The sequence below is a fragment of the Accipiter gentilis genome, chromosome 1 (assembly GCF_929443795.1).
Source record: "Accipiter gentilis chromosome 1, bAccGen1.1, whole genome shotgun sequence".
Classification (NCBI taxonomy): Eukaryota; Metazoa; Chordata; class Aves; order Accipitriformes; family Accipitridae; genus Astur; species Astur gentilis.
In genome coordinates this window covers 2,626,650-2,646,312 of record NC_064880.1, presented here as the reverse complement: position 1 = coordinate 2,646,312, position 19,663 = coordinate 2,626,650, and the positions used below count along the sequence as shown (strand labels likewise).

The following is a 19,663-nucleotide window of genomic DNA, read 5'->3' as shown; positions in this document are numbered from 1 at the left end:
AGTAATCCTGGAAGCTGGTACATTTCTTACTGACTAATTTAAATTCTCCACTTGATTCTTCACTTGTAAATTTGCCTATGTGTTGCTTTTTCATTAGGTGACCCATGTACCATCTCATCTCAGATGGAACTGGAAGAAGCCTTCCGTTTGTATTGTCAAAACAGAGATGAAGGGCTGATTATTCATGGCAAGTATTACATAGTTCAAGAACCTGTGTGCATTTATTGATAATCCTAATAGCTGCTTAAATGTGAGAATGGAACAATTCCTTTGCCTGTAAGATAACGTTCTTCTTTATGTAGCTGATGCCCTATAGTTTGATGTTTTAAGAAGGAAATGTTCTTTTGGGTGTGGAGCGCAAAGCTGAAACTATATAGTAGGCTTTGAGAGAACCTCAAGGTCTATAACTGCACAGATTTGTTAATGCTGTAGTGAAGTATTAAGATCTTGCCAGTATGGAACCAAATTTTGATTTTGTCATTTCTCACGCAGAATTATTTAAAGGCTTTCAGAAACTGTCTTTGTGTAAATGTACCCAAGAATCAAGGAAAAAGTACTACTGAGAATCTTTTAACGTAAAAAATCTAATGTTTTTGTTTTAGTTTTCCCAAGTATTCCAGAGAAACCTGGCATGCCTTGTCCAGGAGAAGACAGTGAGTACTAAAATGTTATCATTTTTTAACTTAATTTTTTCAGTCACATGGAAAAGAAATGTATTGAAAGATTTTCATAGTCTAGTGTTAAGTACATGTATATCTGTTCTGTTGTTTCTTGGTAGAATGTAAAATACTCAATATTTTATCAACAGAGAAATTATGTAGATCAACATTGTAGTAATGTAATGTTCTAATGTTTCTGAGGATTAATACTGATATATCGGGAGAAAAAGAGATCAGGATTTTAGATGCATATTTGAATGTGGTCCTTTGCTTTTGTAGTTCTTTTGGTTTCTTAACTTGCAGGGAAAAGAAGTGATGTACTGAAGAAGGGGGAGATACAGCCTTTTTCATAAAAAGGCTATTAATCTCTAAAAAACATCTGTGAAAGGTAGATAAACCTCCAGAGGAAGGATACGTGATTGATATGGTTTATCTGTATTTCAGAAACTGCACAGGCATAGAATGATTAAATAGGTATAGAGTCACTTTTCATCATGGAGGGATGTCATCAGTACATTAGTTCATATCTTTGTAAATGTTAAGGAAAGGAATGTGAATATTTGGGTGACAGAGTTACCAGATGATGCTTGGCTAGTCACAGTAGTATGAGTAAAAGCTAACTGAAGGACGCTTGCGTTTCTCTTTGGAAGATACAAGAGCAGATAAAATTAATTGCTGATAAAAGCAAGTAATGCATACTAGGAGAAGACTACTTAGTTGATTGGGATCTACACTGAAAGACTGCCTAAAAAATGTGTAATGCAGTGGTCAATAGTTGTGAATGGTATTTTTAATTAGAGAAATAACACTAATACACTAATAATTGCTCTATTGAGAACTTTTACTGAAATTTAGAAGATGGAGTGGGGTGGAATAAATAGCAAAATATTACAGTTTAAGTATGATTTTTTTTACATTTAAACTACAGTAGGTGAAAGGTTAAACGTAAAAAGCAGAAAAGTTTTTACATTGTGACTAGGTTATTAAAGTTGTCTTATGGAAAGAAAGGAGAGTAAATGTGCAATGCTATCTGCTGTCCTTGTTCAGCCAATTAGAGGAAATAAAGACTGTTTTCTACACTGAGTAGAACTGTTAAAGAAATTATTTTCCTTGAGACACGTCATTTTTTTTCCAGAAGGAAGATGATGATATCTATGTGGTCTTCCCAGTTTATTTTTAGGGTGAGCCAAGCAAGAATTTGTGTAGCTGATTGCAATATATTCTTTTCCATATATCTTGATTTCTTTCATGCCTTGTTTAATGCTCTTGTTTGTGTACTTCCCTGTATCTCTCAGAGTAGTAGCTCAGTGGGTTTCTTATGAATTTTGCTCAAGTTTCAACACGGAAATGGGCAACCAGTCCATCTTGCTGTATCATGTAATGTACTTCTACTGCATGTGCAAGCAAATAAGACTTCTTTGTCCATGAGTTAAAATTAAAGTGAGGACTGTGTAGTTATATTTTACTGTATGTTGAAAATACATAGGTTTTGCTATGCTGTCGCTTCCCAGTTTAGCTTAACAGATTGAAAATATCTATGGGAAAATTTTTTCAGGCTCAAGTTTCATGATCACTTTGGAAAGAGAGGTCTTAGTTCTGTAGATTTAAATGTGTTCTTGATGTGAATTGTATACAAGGAACGCTGCTTTTTTCTGGGACCCGAGTTACAGAAGGTGTTATGTCCTAAGCTGAATCTCTTCCCTGGAACAGTGTCAGGTTTGCATCAGCAGGCAAAAATTGAACTTCTGTATCTACAGAAAATGATCTTAGCAACAGTAGAAGTTTTGTATTTTCACTGTATCTTGTTACTTTTCCCAACTCTTACTTTGGTAATGATGTTTTAGGATGTTTGGGTAGTTCTGTGTCTTGTGTGCCTTTGTCTTTTGTGAGAATTACAGTAAAAGGGGAGTGATGAAATTTAGGGATTAGCTAGCCTTAGAATGCTTGTAGTGTTCTACCAAGGCAGATTTTGATGCCAAAGATAAAGAAGTGTTAATACTTGATCATAGGTCTTCAGACAGTGTTCTGTGAAACAGCTGTCTTTCAGTCAAGACAGAACAGTTTACTTCATTTAAATTTCTAACTTTGGGGTAGCTCCCCCCTTAATTCTGCAACTAACAATGGAACAACCAAGTCTGGCATCACTACAGTATTTGAGAGTATTTCACAACATGCTGAAACCTATTTGTTTTCTTTTTCTAAGTTGCTTTTAACTTGTTGGATGGAAATTGTGTGGAGTGAGCTCATATGGGCATCCGTGCTGCTCTGCTTTCCCAATACAAGAACCGAAAGAACCAGCTGACTCTAGCTCTGCTTCCATTCTCATAGCTCTTTAAAGAGTGGAGGAGGAAATACTCATGTTGTACCAACCTAGACTGGTGATAGTCCCAAATAGAATTATTTGCCCTTGTTTGTGAAAATACAAAGCAAATTTATGTGAAATACTGTCAAGAAGAGTAAGCTAACTGGAGGAGAGAAAAGGCTGTTGCTTAAAGGAGCATATGCGCAAATAATGTGGCATGATAAAGTTCACTGCAGTTTAATGATCTCATTAAAAGCATAGATATTTTAGTATAAAAGCTTTTTGTGTTAATTTGTTAGATGCTGTAGTTATCTCAAGCCATGAGATGAACTACAGAAGCCCATAGATTAATGTGACTCAGTTGACCTGGTTATTCCGTCTGTAGGCTATTTCTCCCTACGTGGTTTTACAGGTCATGTTGAATCATACTTTGATTGTTTAAAAAGTCTTGTTTAGTAGGATGTGCTTGGTAAGTGATTTGTGGTCAGGTTTCTCATAATTTAATTAATTAATTCAGTGCATATTGCCTCTTTGCATCCATGGGGCCTGCATGGAAATCTGGTATTGTGGCCTAGTTGTAATTATTTTAAAATTGTTTTACAACAGACGTATTAAATTGTATCGGTGCTAATTTAGCATAAACTAATGCATTCAGTGTTATTGCTTGTTGGCTGAAGGTATACAATAAATATCTGCATTGCACTTAGACTGTATGGAAATGTTATTGATATTGGTGATAAACAGTTTATTGAGAGGACTCTTTATTTTGACAGGACTAAAATATTGTCCTTTGTTCAGCAAATATTTGCTATGTTTCAAATTCTTTTTTTACTTGGCTTTATCACCATAGTTATGTTCATAAGAAATCCTTTTAGAAAATGAGGATATCACATATGCAGTTTTCTAGAGCATCATGTTTACACTATAAAGGAGCTTATGGAACTTGTGAGTTTGCCTCAAGTTATTTCCAGAGACAAACAGTTAACTAATTGCTCTGTCCAAAATGGGCTTCTACTTAAATTAGCAGTCTCGAAGTGTGGACTTCTAGTTTGTTACAGAACTGTGGACAGTTTGAAATGAAATTTTTAAACAAAACTATTCAATTGCAAAATAATTTCATTTGCAATGTATTGCTCAGACTTGTTCGTTTTAGGTCATAGAGTGACTATTTCTAATAGTATGTGATCTGAACTGCAAGTATTTTGTGGTGAATTTCTGTAGAATTATAGGTTTTTCTTTCCAGTTCCTTGAAAACAATAATGCTTTGGAAGAAGAGTGCAGAAATACATCCTGAATGTTTTGCATTTATGTTGACATCTAGTAATACGGTTGCAGGCTGTCCCGGACATTTATGAAATTGATAGGGTTTTGAGATTGTACCAGCCAGCAAAGCTTGAAATAAATGCATGTAATCCATTACTGGAATAAACCATCTGACTAATATTTCAGTTCTATTTGCATGCCTTAAGAAAAGTTCTTTTTGTGCTTGAAGAACCTACCTTATATTGATGCGATGCTGTCTGTGAGATAGAATTTGCACAGTTCCCAGCATCTGAACTTGCATTGTCTCTGTACTCCTTTTGCTCCTGAATTTTTGCACTTTCTTTTCTCCCTGCCTGACCCAGCTCCCATTATAAGTGTACCACTCCTGTTGTAGAAACAGAACCTTTTACCTTCAGCAAGACAGTTAACCCATCCCCACAGACGGGAATGGCAGTGCTGCTATGTGGGTGAGGTGGCAGGATTTCTAAAACATCTTGCATCTCTTCCCAGATATTGAATGTGACCCCTCGTAGGCGTTTCTAGCATCTGCTGGACTGGAGCCTTGGATACTTTACCACAATGTTTCCTGATAAAGATGGCAGACTTTTAGGCCAGTCTCTTGTCTTTAAAAATACTTTTACTTTTTTAGCAGATGAGCTATTCTTTTGGAATTGATATTAAAGAAGGTTGTTTCTGAAATGTTGAGGTGTGTATTTCTCCTCTGTGCTCATAAGTGATGGCCTTCCTGATACCCTGATACAAAGCACGGTATCTGATTGGCAGTTTTATAACTTAGTTATTGTAGTCTCAGCTTATTTACACTGGCAGATCTTGATCTGATTTATCGCTCTTGGTGCTGCAGTGCATTGTATAACAAAGCATGTTCAGCTGAACAATTTCTATCGATTTGTAGGACTTCCCTAATGGAATTGCTGGTTTTATCAGAGAAATACTTGTTTTTGTGACATCAGCTCCTTGACATCCATGCCATGTTTTAGTTTGTGCCTCAGCTGCTAGCTACAGCCTCTCAAGGGAGCCAGTACCACCCGTGCCTGGATACATGAGGCAGAGATGTGAAAGGGAGAGACGGGGGTAACCAGTCTTCCATTAAATATTTGCTCTTAATGTTCGAGCTGATCCTGCCTATTGTCCTTGGTATCTAATGGTATTCAAACAGCGGCATCAGTGGAATAAAGGGAAAATGTTTCATTTCATACCTACTACATTGTAAAGCGTAAAGAATTACATGCTGAAGAAGCTAAAGAATAAAACCCAGTGAGTAATGCATGCTTTTTCTGTAGATTTTATGTATCATCATTGTGATTGCTGTTATGAATTGAGGCCATTGATGCAGTATGTGTGTACGTGTGGTGCAGTAGATAATAGAACTCAGCATTTTGGTTATGATACAGTTGCTTTGCCTACCACCCTCCTTTGCAGCCATAGATTGTTACAAATGCAGAGATTCCTGCTGCCTCTTGTGCGTAGGGATGTGGCTGAGAGACCTCTCAGAAATGCTGATAAAATTGCATTGAAAGGACTCTTGGGGAATGTATTTTAGGAGGAAAAGAACAGAAGAGTGAGTGATGCTGCTGCTGCTAATATTGGAGATTAATGAAAGAAATGTATCCAAAAAACCCTGACGGTATGTGTTCAGGGCCTGTTTATTGTAAGATTGCTGATGTAAAGATTAACGATTTAGAAGCATCGTTTTCTGAGGCCTTTTTGTTGAATTGTGTTAAGTGAATTGTCTTAGATGGATGTTTTTTAATTGTGAAATACTTGTTTTGATTTAAGGCTTACTTAGTTTCTAATATTGTCAGAATAACCTGTGCTAGTACACTTCTGCATTTTTATATCTGAACAAATAGCTGTGTGTATTTAATGTTAAAATTAATCTTGGATTTGGGTAGCTAGTGCTAAAACAAATTTTTGGTTTTGTTAAACAGAAGAATGCAGACTAGGAAACCTTTAAATAATTTCACAGAAGAGAATTAATACGTTTTTAATGTATAAGTACCTATGGCATTAGTATGACAGTAGGCTAATGTTTTTATTATCTAATATTTCGGGCTGATTTTGCTGTTTTTTGTTTTTTTTTTTTTGGTAATGATTACACTGTGTTGTGGATGTCTCTTATGCTCTTTGTTTATCTGCTCAGTATATTAGCATTAGGTGTTTGGACTTCATTTTTCCCCAAGCCGTCTTTCTTGAAAATTTCGTCATAGGGTTGAGTAAAGGTATCTTACTAACCTAATTATTGTTGAGAGCTATTTTATTTTAGGTATAGATATTTGGTTTTGCTTTATGTTCTGCGTGGTACTACAAAATAGCTCTAAAAGGCTTCTTGCTATAGTAGTGTGGCCTGTAAATATTTTTCTAGCTCATAAGGCAGGTTTTTCCCCTTCATTTGTTACTGTATTGGCAGTAGTGATTAGGTTATTCAGAGCACGTGAACCAATTTCATCCCCCAATGAAGAAAGGAACTATTGCGACTATAGAGACTATTCTGAAGACATAGATTGGATTGCACTGGATAATTAGGCAATTTTGAAACTGCTAGTAACCCTCTCCTGGTTTTTAGTAATTGAACTGACAGAGGGGAAAATTGTACTATTTTTGATGTAAGATGTATTGTTGCTTAGGAATTGAAAATAGCTGTGTCATAGTTTCTCAAGAATACCTGAAATCTATTCCTCTGTCTTAACTGTGTACCATGTTTGGTTTTTTTTCCTATGTGGCATATTTGAAAAAATACACATACAGATTATGAGACAGGGTAAGTTACTGAAAACAGAATTGTAGTTAAAGGTCTGTTTTGCTTATAATCATTTAATGTTTTTAATTCTAAAATAATTTCAACATTTTTCTTAGCTATGAAACATCCAGTGAAGAATAAAGAGCTAGGCCTCCCTTTGATATCTTACCTTACTTTAAGATACTGGATGTCTTAGCAGGTGTTTGTATACCAATTTGTAAACTATAAACTAAAAATACAATGGAATAAGGAATGCTTGGGTTAGTTTTTTGAGCGTCATAACAAATAGTGTGTCTGGCTTTTTTGTCTTGTGGTTGTTTTTGTTTGTTTGTTTTATTCCATACACACCCCTCTTAGCTATTGCTCAGAATATAGTATAATCATGCAGGAAAGATGTCATCTGGTTTTAGAAAACTTCTCTTGAATGTAATGTCTAGCTCCATTCCCCTGTGTAATGTCTCATACTTCCAATCTATATAGTTCTCATAAGTTGGTAGATCCACTTTTGATACACAGGCATTTGGGGTAACTAAATTGGCAAGAAGGTGATGAAGCCTTTTGTGTTATTTGTTGGAATTAGTGGACGTCTGTGAGCCTCTTAAACCTTTGTTAGGCCTGTCTGTTTCAGTGGCTTGAAAGAGCTATTTAATGTGTAACCTTTTAAATGATATGATCAAGGTTAATTATATATTATACATGGGATTCTGTGTAATACTTTTTAAAATTAGTTGCTTTATGCGGGTTATGGTTTTTAATATTTAACTGAGCCACAGAAATAGCAGTAGAGGCCTGCAGGGCAGATAAATGGACTCTTCAGCATTTATCTCTTGGATTTTTGAGTTGCTGTGTAGGAAACCAGATTTTGTGAGAGATTTTGGGTGCTGCTAATTTGAAATGGAGAGCACTTCAGAAGTGAAGCCTTGTAAGACTAAGTAGTGACAGCAGTTGGCTAGCCTCTGAAGACTTGCTGTCAGTACAAATCTGGATGGTAAATAAATCTCCTGAAGTAAAAAAGCAAAAAGCGGCTAAATTCAGGCGTGCCGAAAGGGTTGTTTTCAGAACAGGCATGTGAGTCCTAATCATCACTGTCAGTGCAAGAGTTAAGTATGGAACAGACTATGCAGTTCTGTCCTTAAACCACAGGGGGAAGGTAGTGACTTGGGTAGTGGGAAAAATGAAAAACTGAGATCCTCAATACTGTCTGGAAGGTGCCTCATTTGTAGTTTTGAAGTTCCATTACTGATTCTTCTGCATCCGTATGTGCTTGTCCTTTAATTATTAGCTGGGGAAATATTGAAAAGGGAACAAACTATTTGAAGGCAAAACTCCAAGATTTTAGTACAGTCCTCTTTACTTTTACAATAACATGCTCTTTCTAATAATAATGATATTATTATATGCTGCTTTCTATAATTTAGGTTATCTACTACATTCTTCAGTAAAGCAGGTACAGATGCCCTGTGATTGTCAACTCTGATAAAAACTGTTCTTACCCATAGGGATTGCAAAGGAAGGAAAACCTCAGGCAGGCAGTGAGTAAAATTGATATTGTAGAGCCTGAAAAAATAGGTCTGGGATTGGAACTGATCCATTAATGTCAAGGTGCAATCATTGTTTTTAACAATAGCACTACAAGCTATCTCAATGTTACTTGAAACTTGTTAGAAGGAATAGCTGTCATAAAATTATTTTACACAGCATATCTCGTATTATACACCGATAATGGAGAGCACAGTAGAAGTCAAAAGGGGTTTAGGTGGGAAGCAGTTTGTAAACTTTGCAGATCTGGTACAATTATCTTCCTTTCCTCTGTGGGGCGAGTTGAAAGCCCCCTTCCAAAAGCTGAAAGACAAATACCATCACTAATTTGAAAGATTTAAAGGTGCTTTCTTTAACATGTTAAACACTATAGCTTTGCATTGACAGACCAGATGAAAGGGCAGGTACCTAAGACTGTTTCGTACGCAAATTTTTTTCCCCCTAAGGATGAGAAGCTCTAGGATGGAAGGTTGCTTTCTTGGGAGACAGTAATTCTCTGCATCATAAAAGAATTAACGAAGCTGGAAGACTTACTCAGTTTGCTGTTAGAATTATTTTATAATCATTTAATCCAGAATATTAATGGCTATGATGAGTAACTCCTGAAGCTATTCAGATGTTTTTATCTAGCTACTGTCACTAAATAATGATAAGTTTAGTGATACTTTACATTGCTGCAAACTCTACTTCTTAGGTTATACTTGTGAAATGTACAAATGCTATATCCACATAGTATGAGGAAAATTAGGAGTAAAAGTACCAATGGGAGAATCTCTGAGATTAGTTTTATTTATTGAATGATAAAAACTGAGCATAATTCATAGAACTCAAATTGTGATATAAGAATGGACACTATGTGCACTTAATTTCAACTTGTTTTCCTTCTGATAAGAAGCAGAATAAGGTACTGTGAGGTACAGATGTGTCAAAACTGTCAGACTGAAAAGCAATAGATCTGGAGAGTGAGTCCTGCTGCAAGGTAATAGTGTCCTCTGTCATACTGAGGTATTGCGTACTTTTCTGGGTATAATATTAGCAGACAACCGATTAAATTGGAAAGAATTCAGAGAAATATGCTCAGGAGTCTGGTTTCTTGGGAAAGATAAAGTACACCTTTATGAAGTAATAGCTAAACTGAGTTTCTGTCATTCTACTAATACTGGAGTAATGTAAACATTGGGAAGGGAAATGGAACTGTTTTAGAGTGGATCATAAGCCGAAGCAATGGAACCATGCTGTGAAGGAAAATAGCTTGACTCAGAAAATGTGTCCTAACACTGAGACTGTAGGAACCAAATAATGGTTTCAAGGGCACTGTGAAGGCCACTGTATAAAAGCTTTATGAATTTGAAATAAATGTTAAATCCATTTTGAATAGCTGGTGGGGGTTTTTGAACAGTTTTGCGTTTTTAGTGATGATCTAATCAAATAGGTGTTGATGCCTATCACTTGAGGGCAAATCAAGTAATTCGATGTGCACTGGAAAAAAAACTTAAGACATAACATTAATTTAATACAAATGGTAACAATCTAAAAAATAGGAACTCCACGCTTTTCGTGAGAAGTAGTTATGAACACCGCATGGTAAATGCATTACTTAAGTGGGGGGGAGGTAGTAGCTAATTTTAATTTCCGTTTCATTCTGAGCACAGGTTTTGGAAACGTGGTAGTTCTGTGATCAGCTTGATTTTCAATAGCGGTTCAAAATACAAAGAGTTGTACAGGTAACTGAAATAAGGGGAAAATCAGGTGTACAAGTTGGGCCACAGCCAAATCTATGGAAAGGTTTCAATGCAAGGAGAGCAAGACTAGGACTTCAATGTAGAAAAAGACAGCTGATGAAATACGATACAATTAATTTAAAAATCATGTATGGCACAAATTAAGCAAAATCAGTTTCCTACAGGACAAGAAGTGGGGCTTTTAAAATGAAGTCTTCGAAAATGTTTTCTAGAGGATTTGTCAGTAGTTAGCTTTTTTTTTTTCCCCTCCAACCTTTTCAATAGACATGTTACAACTTGCCATTTAGGATAAAAAATGAGACTAGGTGAAAATTTGTACAGACCAAGTTTTAACTGATCACACTTCAACAAACTGGATTCCGTTTCTTCTCGTTGTTGAACTTAGTCACAAAAAGAACTGGAATTCTCATCCCTTTTAGCTACCAATAGATATGAATCATGTACTCAAAGGATTAACTTGTTCTAGAAAATGTGTAGTGTCAAGTCTAGATTAAGATTCCCTAGCAAGTCTTAAATCATGCAGGCTACTGATAACATAAAGTAGAACCAAATTCCTGCAGGAAACTTCCTTGGGTGGCTCCTTGCTTCTGTTTGCAGCCTTTGGTAATTTCAGATTGTATAGAAGACAGGCTTTCTGTTACCAGGCTTTTTTTGTAATAGAAAGTAGTACTTCATGTATGTACTAAGACTTAGAAGTTTGTTATTTTTTTTAAAAAAAAAAAAAAGTGGCCTGCAAAGTGGTTGCAGATGTAGACTGGAAAAGACGAATGTGTTCTGCTTCAGTAATCTGGGCTTTGTTGCATTAAGTGCTTGCTGAATACAAATTATAGAGGTTTAGTTGAAGATGTAAAATTAGCAAATGTGAAAAATGAGCAATGCGTGGATAAAAATGTACCTACATAAAGGTGCCAGTTTATTAGTTTGGGTAAGTAGAATACTGCTCGGGGGTCTCTGTTGCATAAATGGAGTTTAATACTAAAGAAGTGTTTCATCTCCTGCTGAAGTTATTTTGCTACAGATCGCTTAAATATTCAGAACTTCATTTTGATCTACTTGAGTCCTAAGTTATTTGAATTTAATTATTTAATTTACCTAAGTACTGGTTCAGTACTCTTTCAGCTTGATTAAAAAACATTTTAATGCAGATCTTAATTCATGTTAATAGAACATTAAATGCAGTTTTCATTGTAGTAAATCTTTTAATGGAAGTGATTTTTATTTTGGGACACTATAAGATGCAGTCATCAAAAGAAGCCTTTTGGACTTTTATTACAATGCAGTGCAAGCTTAGTTTTGTGGTGCAGGTAACCACTGTGGTTTTGTAGACAGGAGACACATCATGAAAGGGTGTAAGGTTTAAAATTGCATAGAAGGCCGTGTTAGAGAAGGGGAAATTTGAACTTTTTCTTTCCTAAACAAAAATACTAATCACCTTCAGAAGTATGGATCCACCAGCAATTGTCTTCTGTCCCTTTTCATAATATATTCTTTCAAATTAGAGCAACAAATACAGCATCATTTTATCCTGTGTTAGGGACAGCCTTGCAAAATCCATACATGTCAGCAAGAGACGCTGAGCAGGACGTACAACAGATTGCGATCACTGACGTGCGCAGAGATCCTCATAATAGGGACATCTTCACTCCTGGAGTAGCACACCATAACTGAATTTGTGAGGATTTCTTGAATGACACTTTGTGTACTTTGCTATGTTATTTTCAAGTATGTCTGATAAATTCCACAAAACCATAAAATTCTGATCGTGGATTGCAAAGTTAGGATCTTTATAGAAAAGACGTGACCCTCGCGTAGAAAAATGTGTTTGAGTTCCGAGTTATTTCTTCAAGAAGCAGTAAGAAAAAGCCTTGTGAAGTATTGAAGTGTCTTTTGGATACTGAAAGCGTAAATACCTTCAGCCACTTTAAAATGTTTTTAGTGATACCATTTTTCCTGTACATCAGCCATCTTAAATTCTTGGGGGTTTTAGTTAAGAAGGATTTTAAAATAATGCTCTCCTCTATTATTTTGTCCTGTAATGCTATTCTATTTTGGCATTTGGTTCCAAAATAATTACCCTCCTTCCAAAGAAAATGAAAATTTAAGTTCATTAGTGTATGCTGGAAAGAGTACAAAAACTTCTATAGACCCTGTATAGAGAGGTCAATGTATCATTGTATACTTAAATCAACACTTTTCAGCAAACAACTGTCTTGGTGCATGAATACCAAATTTGTTTTCACTTAATTGACAAACACTTTTGCTTTGGCTAGGTAATAAGGTATGAGTAAACTCTGGGCTGTTAGTCGCCAAGTTGTATGCTTAAAAGTTAGTGATGAGTGAATAATGGTTAGTCTCACAAGTAAAAAGGGAATTCAAATTCTGTGGTTGACTTCACAGTTGGCATTCTAGAATTCAATACAGAAGTAAGTGGATCACCCAAAGTTGCTGCAATTTCTCCACCAAGTGACCTGGAGAATCCTACTCTTATCCTAGTTTAATACCAGATTTATCCATCTTGGTAACGTTGCAAGCATATTCAACTGTTCAACTCTTATATGCATAGCAGTTTTTAATGAAGGGAAACATTGTTGAATGTGATGTAGACATGTTAAATTGTGCAATGTTTCTGTGTCGATGTTCAGTTTTGCGTGAGGCTCCAGTTATAACTGTCTGTCCTGTGCATCGCCTAACTTGTATCCAAGCCAGACAGATGGCCACTTTAGCGGTGGGACTTACTGCACTCAACGGCATAACCAAAACAATTACAGTTCTTAGCCTCGATGTTAAAGCAATCTGGATCAATTAAAAATGTGGGGGTTTGCTCTATCTTATTATGAGATTTTTTTAAAAGTCTGTCTTTTTTTTTTGTTTGTTTGTTTGGCAGAAACATGCCAAGTTATCTCGTGCATTTGTTTGCTGTGATTGTTGGAGGGTTACATTTCCATTACAATTTTCAAGAAATAATTCTGTAAACTGTATTTGCTACTAAATTTTTAGATATATCTTTTAAAGTATCAGTTGATTATTTGCTTTTGCTCAAGAGATATTAGGTCAAATCCGTGGATGTCTCCTGTTTGAGAGCTGAAGTAACTATCTTGCTTGTTATTCTGGTAGGATACATTGTCAGCTTCCACACTGGGTGTCTCTGTGAGGTGCATCTCTTGAGGCCTCATGCACAATATTTTTTCCAATTGATCAGTCCCTCTGTTGATCACAACTAAAGGGAACTTTTAAGGACAACTTATGTATTGCCTAAATGTGTTGGGGTTTTTATTTTTTATTTTTTTTATTTCTGTGAATATAAAGGGGTATTTTTTGTTTGAAGGTGAAAGACTGTGTTTTTAAAAATAGTTTTTAGATCCCTTTGTTTCTTAATTTTCTCATGTATTTTGAATGCAATTGGTGTTTTTAATAACAAGGCAATCCAGGTTTTCTAATTGTCATTCATAATGAGCTTTTTAACTTGGAGACCAAGAAAGAGCATAAGGGCCTTAACAGGTGTGATTGATCTAAAGGGGAATACAGCACCAGTGCAGCAGAGGCTTCTTCAAAATGAGATGTTAGCTCTGTTTTTATTGGCATTGTCTTCATAAATGTGACTTATCACCTTGCAATGGCGTGGAGCCATTTTAACAGAAGGATATGAATACAAGCAGCCAAGAGATCAGGCATGAGATACCAGTGTGTATGGAGGACAGGTTTTCCACCTAGCAGTCCTCAAGTGGGAGTCAGTTGACCCCCTTCTAAGTCAGTGGGGAATAGGATATTCAAACAGTATTCTAGCTGTGTTGCAGTAAATGCTGGGTAGATATTACTGTTCTATAATAACTGTACTGACTTTTATTTCCTTACTGGTTCTCTGCTGATGCTGTATGTAGTACACTTCCTTTGTCATTATTGCTATCTTAATTGTGCTTGATTTTTTTATTTTTTTAATTTTTTAAAATAGAGGTTGAACTGACTTTGTAGCTAATTTTAGTGTCTGTTGAAAAAGAAAAGAAGGACGGGGATACGGTTCCCCAGCTGCTAGTCAGTTTTAAATTAAACAAAATGCTGTCTTCTGACCATTTTAATAACTTCAAGAGGTGTAAGCACTTAATACCTATATATTGTTAAGGATACTCTTTTACTTTTCTAACTTCTGAAAAGGAATGGCAGTTGTACAGAGCAGCTTATTCATAATAAAAAGAGGAGCCAGTTCACATCCCATACAATGTATGTCTGTTATGTGCTTCAGAAAGCAGTTTTATTGTTTCGATTTAAATCTTTGGGACATATTAAGTAACAGATATGTGAACCAATGTACTATCAAAGTTCTTTAGAATTTACTTTCCCAAAGTTTATTCTATCTTTATGTGTAATTATTTTTATATGTAATCTTTTTATCTAATTCAGAGTCTATCTGAAATACAAATTTCAATTTCCTACTTGTAATTCATGAGTTGGTTTTGAAAGAATGCTCACTTGTCTGCTCAGCAAAACATTAAAAGAACAAAACAAAAACTGGGCATTCTCATACTGTCCAGCTGGCTGCAATGTAATTGGCCTGTAAACAAGTTGCATTAATCTCTGAGAAGTGATTTGCAGCAATAGCAAATTATCTCTGTGCTTAGTATAGTAAAAGATTTCATTATAGTTTGATCACATAAAAGCAGACTCTGGAATTGCATTTGTAAATCCAAATGCAGAGGAAATAATTTTTTGTGGCCATCTTGCTGCCATTCATTGGTGCAAACCACACTTTTCAGACAACTGATGAAGTTTCTTACATATTCTGGAAAATATAAGCATTTCTAAACTTTCAGATGGAAAAATAATATTTTGGGCTTGGGGGCAGGTTGTGCCTGTCTTTTAAATTCTTTCTTTCTTTTCCAGTGCTGGGAAGGTTGTCACTTGAGAAGTAATTGTGCCTTCTATTTCTCCTTACTTTACCAAGTTACGTTTCCAAAGGCAAGGTTCACGTCCTTTCTGCTAGGTTCCGAGTAGGTCATTATTGAATTGGGGGGGTATCTTCTGCAGATGAGTGAATTTGTGATGAACACTGAACAATAGACAAATTGCTTGTCCATTTATATCCACAATTAATTTTTTTGAGTATTTTTCTTAAAAGCTTTTTCTACAATATTTTTTAGAAGATGAAAAAACCCAACCCTAGGGAATGTCTTTGAAAAAAACAATATTAAATATGTTTACAAGGTTCATTGTGCATTACCGTTAGCGATGTAGTTGCACAGCTTGACAACAGAGGGAAGAATTGCACAACAGCAACAGTCGTTTCACATTGCTTTTTATGTAGAGACAGCTGGTTAATTTTGTTTCAGGCATTCAGTTTGAGTATTTTTATTTCCCTTGTAATCTTAACATGAAAAACAATCTCTTTTTGTTGTCCTCCAATTTTCCGATCCTGGAAGCAGATAAAGTTTGGTACCTTCGTTGTAATTAGAATATATATTTGTGTTCCCTAATAAAAATTTGTTATCCCTCTTAGCAGCTTGAATTATATTTTGAGTTTTCCTCTAAACTTGTTCACATACAAAATTAATATTTAAAAAAATTTTTTTTGTTAGGCAAAGGCCTGTCTTTAATATCAATCAGAGAGGAAAGATTACTTTGTTTAAATAGGGATATGATTTCTCCTTCAGCCTCCAAGCAGCTAACTCCAAGTCCTTAATGAGTTAACTGATGTGTACTGTAAAATAAATTAAAAAGTAGCCCTTCTCATTAAACACGGTAATTAAATACTCATGCTTTTGTGATTGCATTCCTTTTTCTCGGTGTCTGGAATCAATCATGGCTGTAAAAACTTGTTTTACTTCTTGGTTATCAAGAATCATGGAATCCCTTACTTGTTTTGTCCTAAAGTGTTCTGGAAACATGTACCAAAACATTTTGTTTCGGGTTCAAAAGTATCCTTTTCCCATATGAAGTGTAGGGGTGAAAAGCCTACTAAGATGAGAGCTTTGTTCACACAGAACACTGACGATAAATTGTTTCTTTTTTCAAGATGCATACCTACTGCCATTTTAAGAATCTGTGTATTGTTCAGGATGGTTTCTTTGATCTAGTATAGCTCTAGTTAGGATTTTTGAAGCTGATAATGTTTCAAAATAACAATGATATTAAAAACCCAAACTCCTTTTTATAATCTGCCATTTTATCCCTAAGTGAATTTTTAGGGAGGCTGTCCTCTTTACTAGATACTTAGAATACACATTTTAGTCCAGTTCCCTAGGTTATTCCAAGCAGGTTGCCCAGGATCATGTCAGACGGCTTCTGAATATCTCTACAACCTCTGTGGGCAACCTGTTGAGTGCTCGGTCACCCTCACTCCAATGTTCAGATGGAATCTCCTGTGTTTCAGGTCCTTTTCTTCAAAGCCACTTTCTGTATTTCTACCAGTATACTGGTGCAGGGGGTTATTCCTCCCTGGGTGCAGGACTTTGCACTTACCTCTGAACTTCACGAGGTTCCTGCCTGCTCAATTCTTCAGGGGTCAAGGTCTCGCTGGCAGCACAACCCTGTGGCGTATCAGCCACTCCTCCTGGTTTTGCATCATCAGCAAACTCGCTGAGGGTATGCTCTGCGCTGTCCGGAGCACTAATGAGGATGTTTAACAGGATTGGAGCCGGTTTTGTCCCCTGGAGTACACTGCTAGTCACTGGATTCCAACTAGTCTTTGTGCCGCTGACTGAATATAGATTACAAAAATGAATACTCGTATTGATAATACTAAGAACATACTATTCTGTCATGTAAATCTAATCTTATTGTGTAATAATCATAATAATAGAACTTGTGATATAAAGGTGTGTCTTATAATGGTTGCTGTTTTGTCATTTTTTTACCTTGGCCCCTTTTAGAGGCGGGGAATAGGAATTGATTTGCCTTAGACCCTACACAGAATCAGTGGTAGTCGTCGCAGTAAATTGTAGGTGTTCCTACTTTTTATAGCTGTGCTATATTAAGTTTGGTTTTTGTTAGACTGTTGCCTCACAAGTATATGATATAAAACACTGACTTTGATTTAATATTTATTGTTAATTAGGGAAGTGACTTGCTCCTTTATTTACAGACTTCTTCAGCACAAGCTGCTTGTTAACTTATCATTCACTTAATATTCCTCATGTCAGTGATAAGCTAATGTTCGGAACACAGATGTATTGGGTTGTCTCCATATGGTGCTTTGTCTAATGAATCAATTAGCTATTTTGGAAAAAATCCTTGTGAAGTTTTTTCTCTTGGTGAAAAGTCATCCTACAAATGGTGGAACAGTTTTTCACTGATATTTGTGTTTAAGCATATTTATAGGCAAAAACTTCGCAATAGTTTTGCTAGGATCTCATTTAAATTTTCTTTGCACTTAGGAAGAGCAGGGTTTTTTTTTTAATTTGCTTTAAAGTTTGTATTTGGCAGATTTTGAAGAGTTATGAGTCAAACATTATCAAGTGATATACCTCTATTCTGGTAACCGTATCTTTGCCACTACTATGGCATGTAGTCTTTCAGCTTCTTCAAGAAGTTGGTTTTTTTCCAAATTGTTAACAGTTCATTTAATAGCATAATGTCAATTTCAGATGCTTGCAAAGCAAACATTTGCACATGCAAATAGAATAACATATAAAATTTTACGGATTTGGCACTTTAGATTTCTGGAGTCACAAACTTCAATACTTTTATTTGTCTTGCTTTTGAAGGACAAAAATCTAAAATCAGACCTGGTATTACAATCAGTGTTCACACATTGTATGTCAGTAGCCTATGGTTTTGGCTTGCTCAATAGTAATGTAAAATAATTTTTCAACAAAGAAACTCTTTACTACTTGTAGTATCTTTTGACAGTGCAAATGTTTGGGGGTTTTAATAAAAAGACAAAAAAGACTTCGTCTTTAAGGTGTGGGTATTTAAAACTTAACTTTAAAAATTGAAAGACAGAAACACTGAAGATGAAACTTTAAGATGGTTTTGAATTAACTTCTGAGGATTATAAATTTACAGTTTAATTATCTATCAGAATGTAGTGATGTTTGTCAATGAAGTCTATTAAAGTTTTTATTTCACGTGTTTTTTGCTGTGTTGTATGGGCTGCTTTAGTTAACATTACCTATTTTTCTACATACTGTATTGGTTATTATAGATTGTTTCACTTGTATCAGACTGATTAAAGAATAGTGTTAACAGCTAACGTAATACTGAACTCTCAGCTTAAAAACAAACAAAAAAAAACCCAGCACAACTCCCCCCACCCCATTCAACTTCCTGACTGAGATTCTTAGGGAGAAGCTGCACCTCTTCTAGACGAGAAAAATAAAGCGCTATGATAGCCGCTGTTAAGGTGACAGGGAAGAAGTGAGGATCATTTCATATTGACCAAATACAATCTCTTATTATGAAACCGAGCTGGTTGTCAGAACCAGTGTATCTAGGCACCAAATATAGCATATACGTAGCCATCCACAAGGTATCATAAAAGTGTGTATTTTACTGCTGTCTTCTCAGATGGGAGTTATACTTCCTATGCTGTTCAGTTCTCCATTCCCTATGAAACTGCCATACTTACTAATTTCTTCTGTTTGAAGTAGATGAAATATATTTTGTACAAGCTGCCAACTGGGTTAAGTTGTGTTATAACTAGTATAAATTTTTTTTTTTTTTAAAAAGGCATACATAAAACTTTTTATTGGAAAATCTTAACTCGTGTTACTGGAGATAACTCTTATTTCGATATCGTTATTTTAAAGCTATTCTAGTCTTTCACGTTTCTTTTTCAAGTAAGAGGATATTATAACACCCATAAAAACAGTGTAAAATACTTTTTCTGGAAATGTTTAAGGGGATGTGTCAGACTTATCTCACTGTCTAAAATATGCCTGTTAACTTTAAATATTACAGTAAACTTTGAGAACTCCTAAGTTTGAATCTCTTAATAGATGTAATTGGAACTGATTATTCAGCAATCAAAATCTTGCCACATCTGACCCTTTTTTAAATTATTATTTTTTAGCCTCTTGATAGCAGGAATATGTTGTCGGTTTTAACATCACTGCTGAATTCTTTGCTTAAGTGACCCCCTTCTTTTTCCCCTTGTATTCCCTGCTCCACCTGGTACCCACTTGTATTGCCTGCTATGGAAAGCTCCTGATCCTGGTTATGTGGCAGGGGTTGTCTGTGTCACCGTTACAGCTGTGTGTAGCTCTAAATAGGCCTGGTGTTGCACAATTCATTTTTAACACTTAATATTAAATATCAAATTCTCTAATTAGCTAGTCACGCAAAAATTGCACGTACGTGAAAAGTGGCAACCAAAGTAATTTGAAGTAGATGCTAGGTACTGTTACATATGGCCCCTTGGAAAGTCTGGCTTAAATAGCTTCAATGATTTCTTATTGTTATGTTTAGAATA

The 19,663-nt window shown here is 35.5% G+C and overlaps 1 protein-coding gene across 3 annotated transcripts in view; it reads left to right on the top strand.

Moving 5' to 3' along the window:
- Positions 1–19,663, top strand: part of PRKCZ (protein kinase C zeta) — a 69,290-nt gene that overhangs the window by 11,609 nt on the left and 38,018 nt on the right. For 2 of the 3 annotated variants that reach the window (XM_049811690.1, XM_049811680.1), the window contains exons 4-5: positions 98–187; positions 603–653. In XM_049811690.1, the coding sequence (XP_049667647.1) occupies positions 98–187; positions 603–653 (141 nt within the window). Of the gene's footprint in view, positions 1–97; positions 188–602; positions 654–5,753; positions 5,870–19,663 lie in introns of those variants that run through there. The other variant, XM_049811700.1, reaches the window with a different exon arrangement.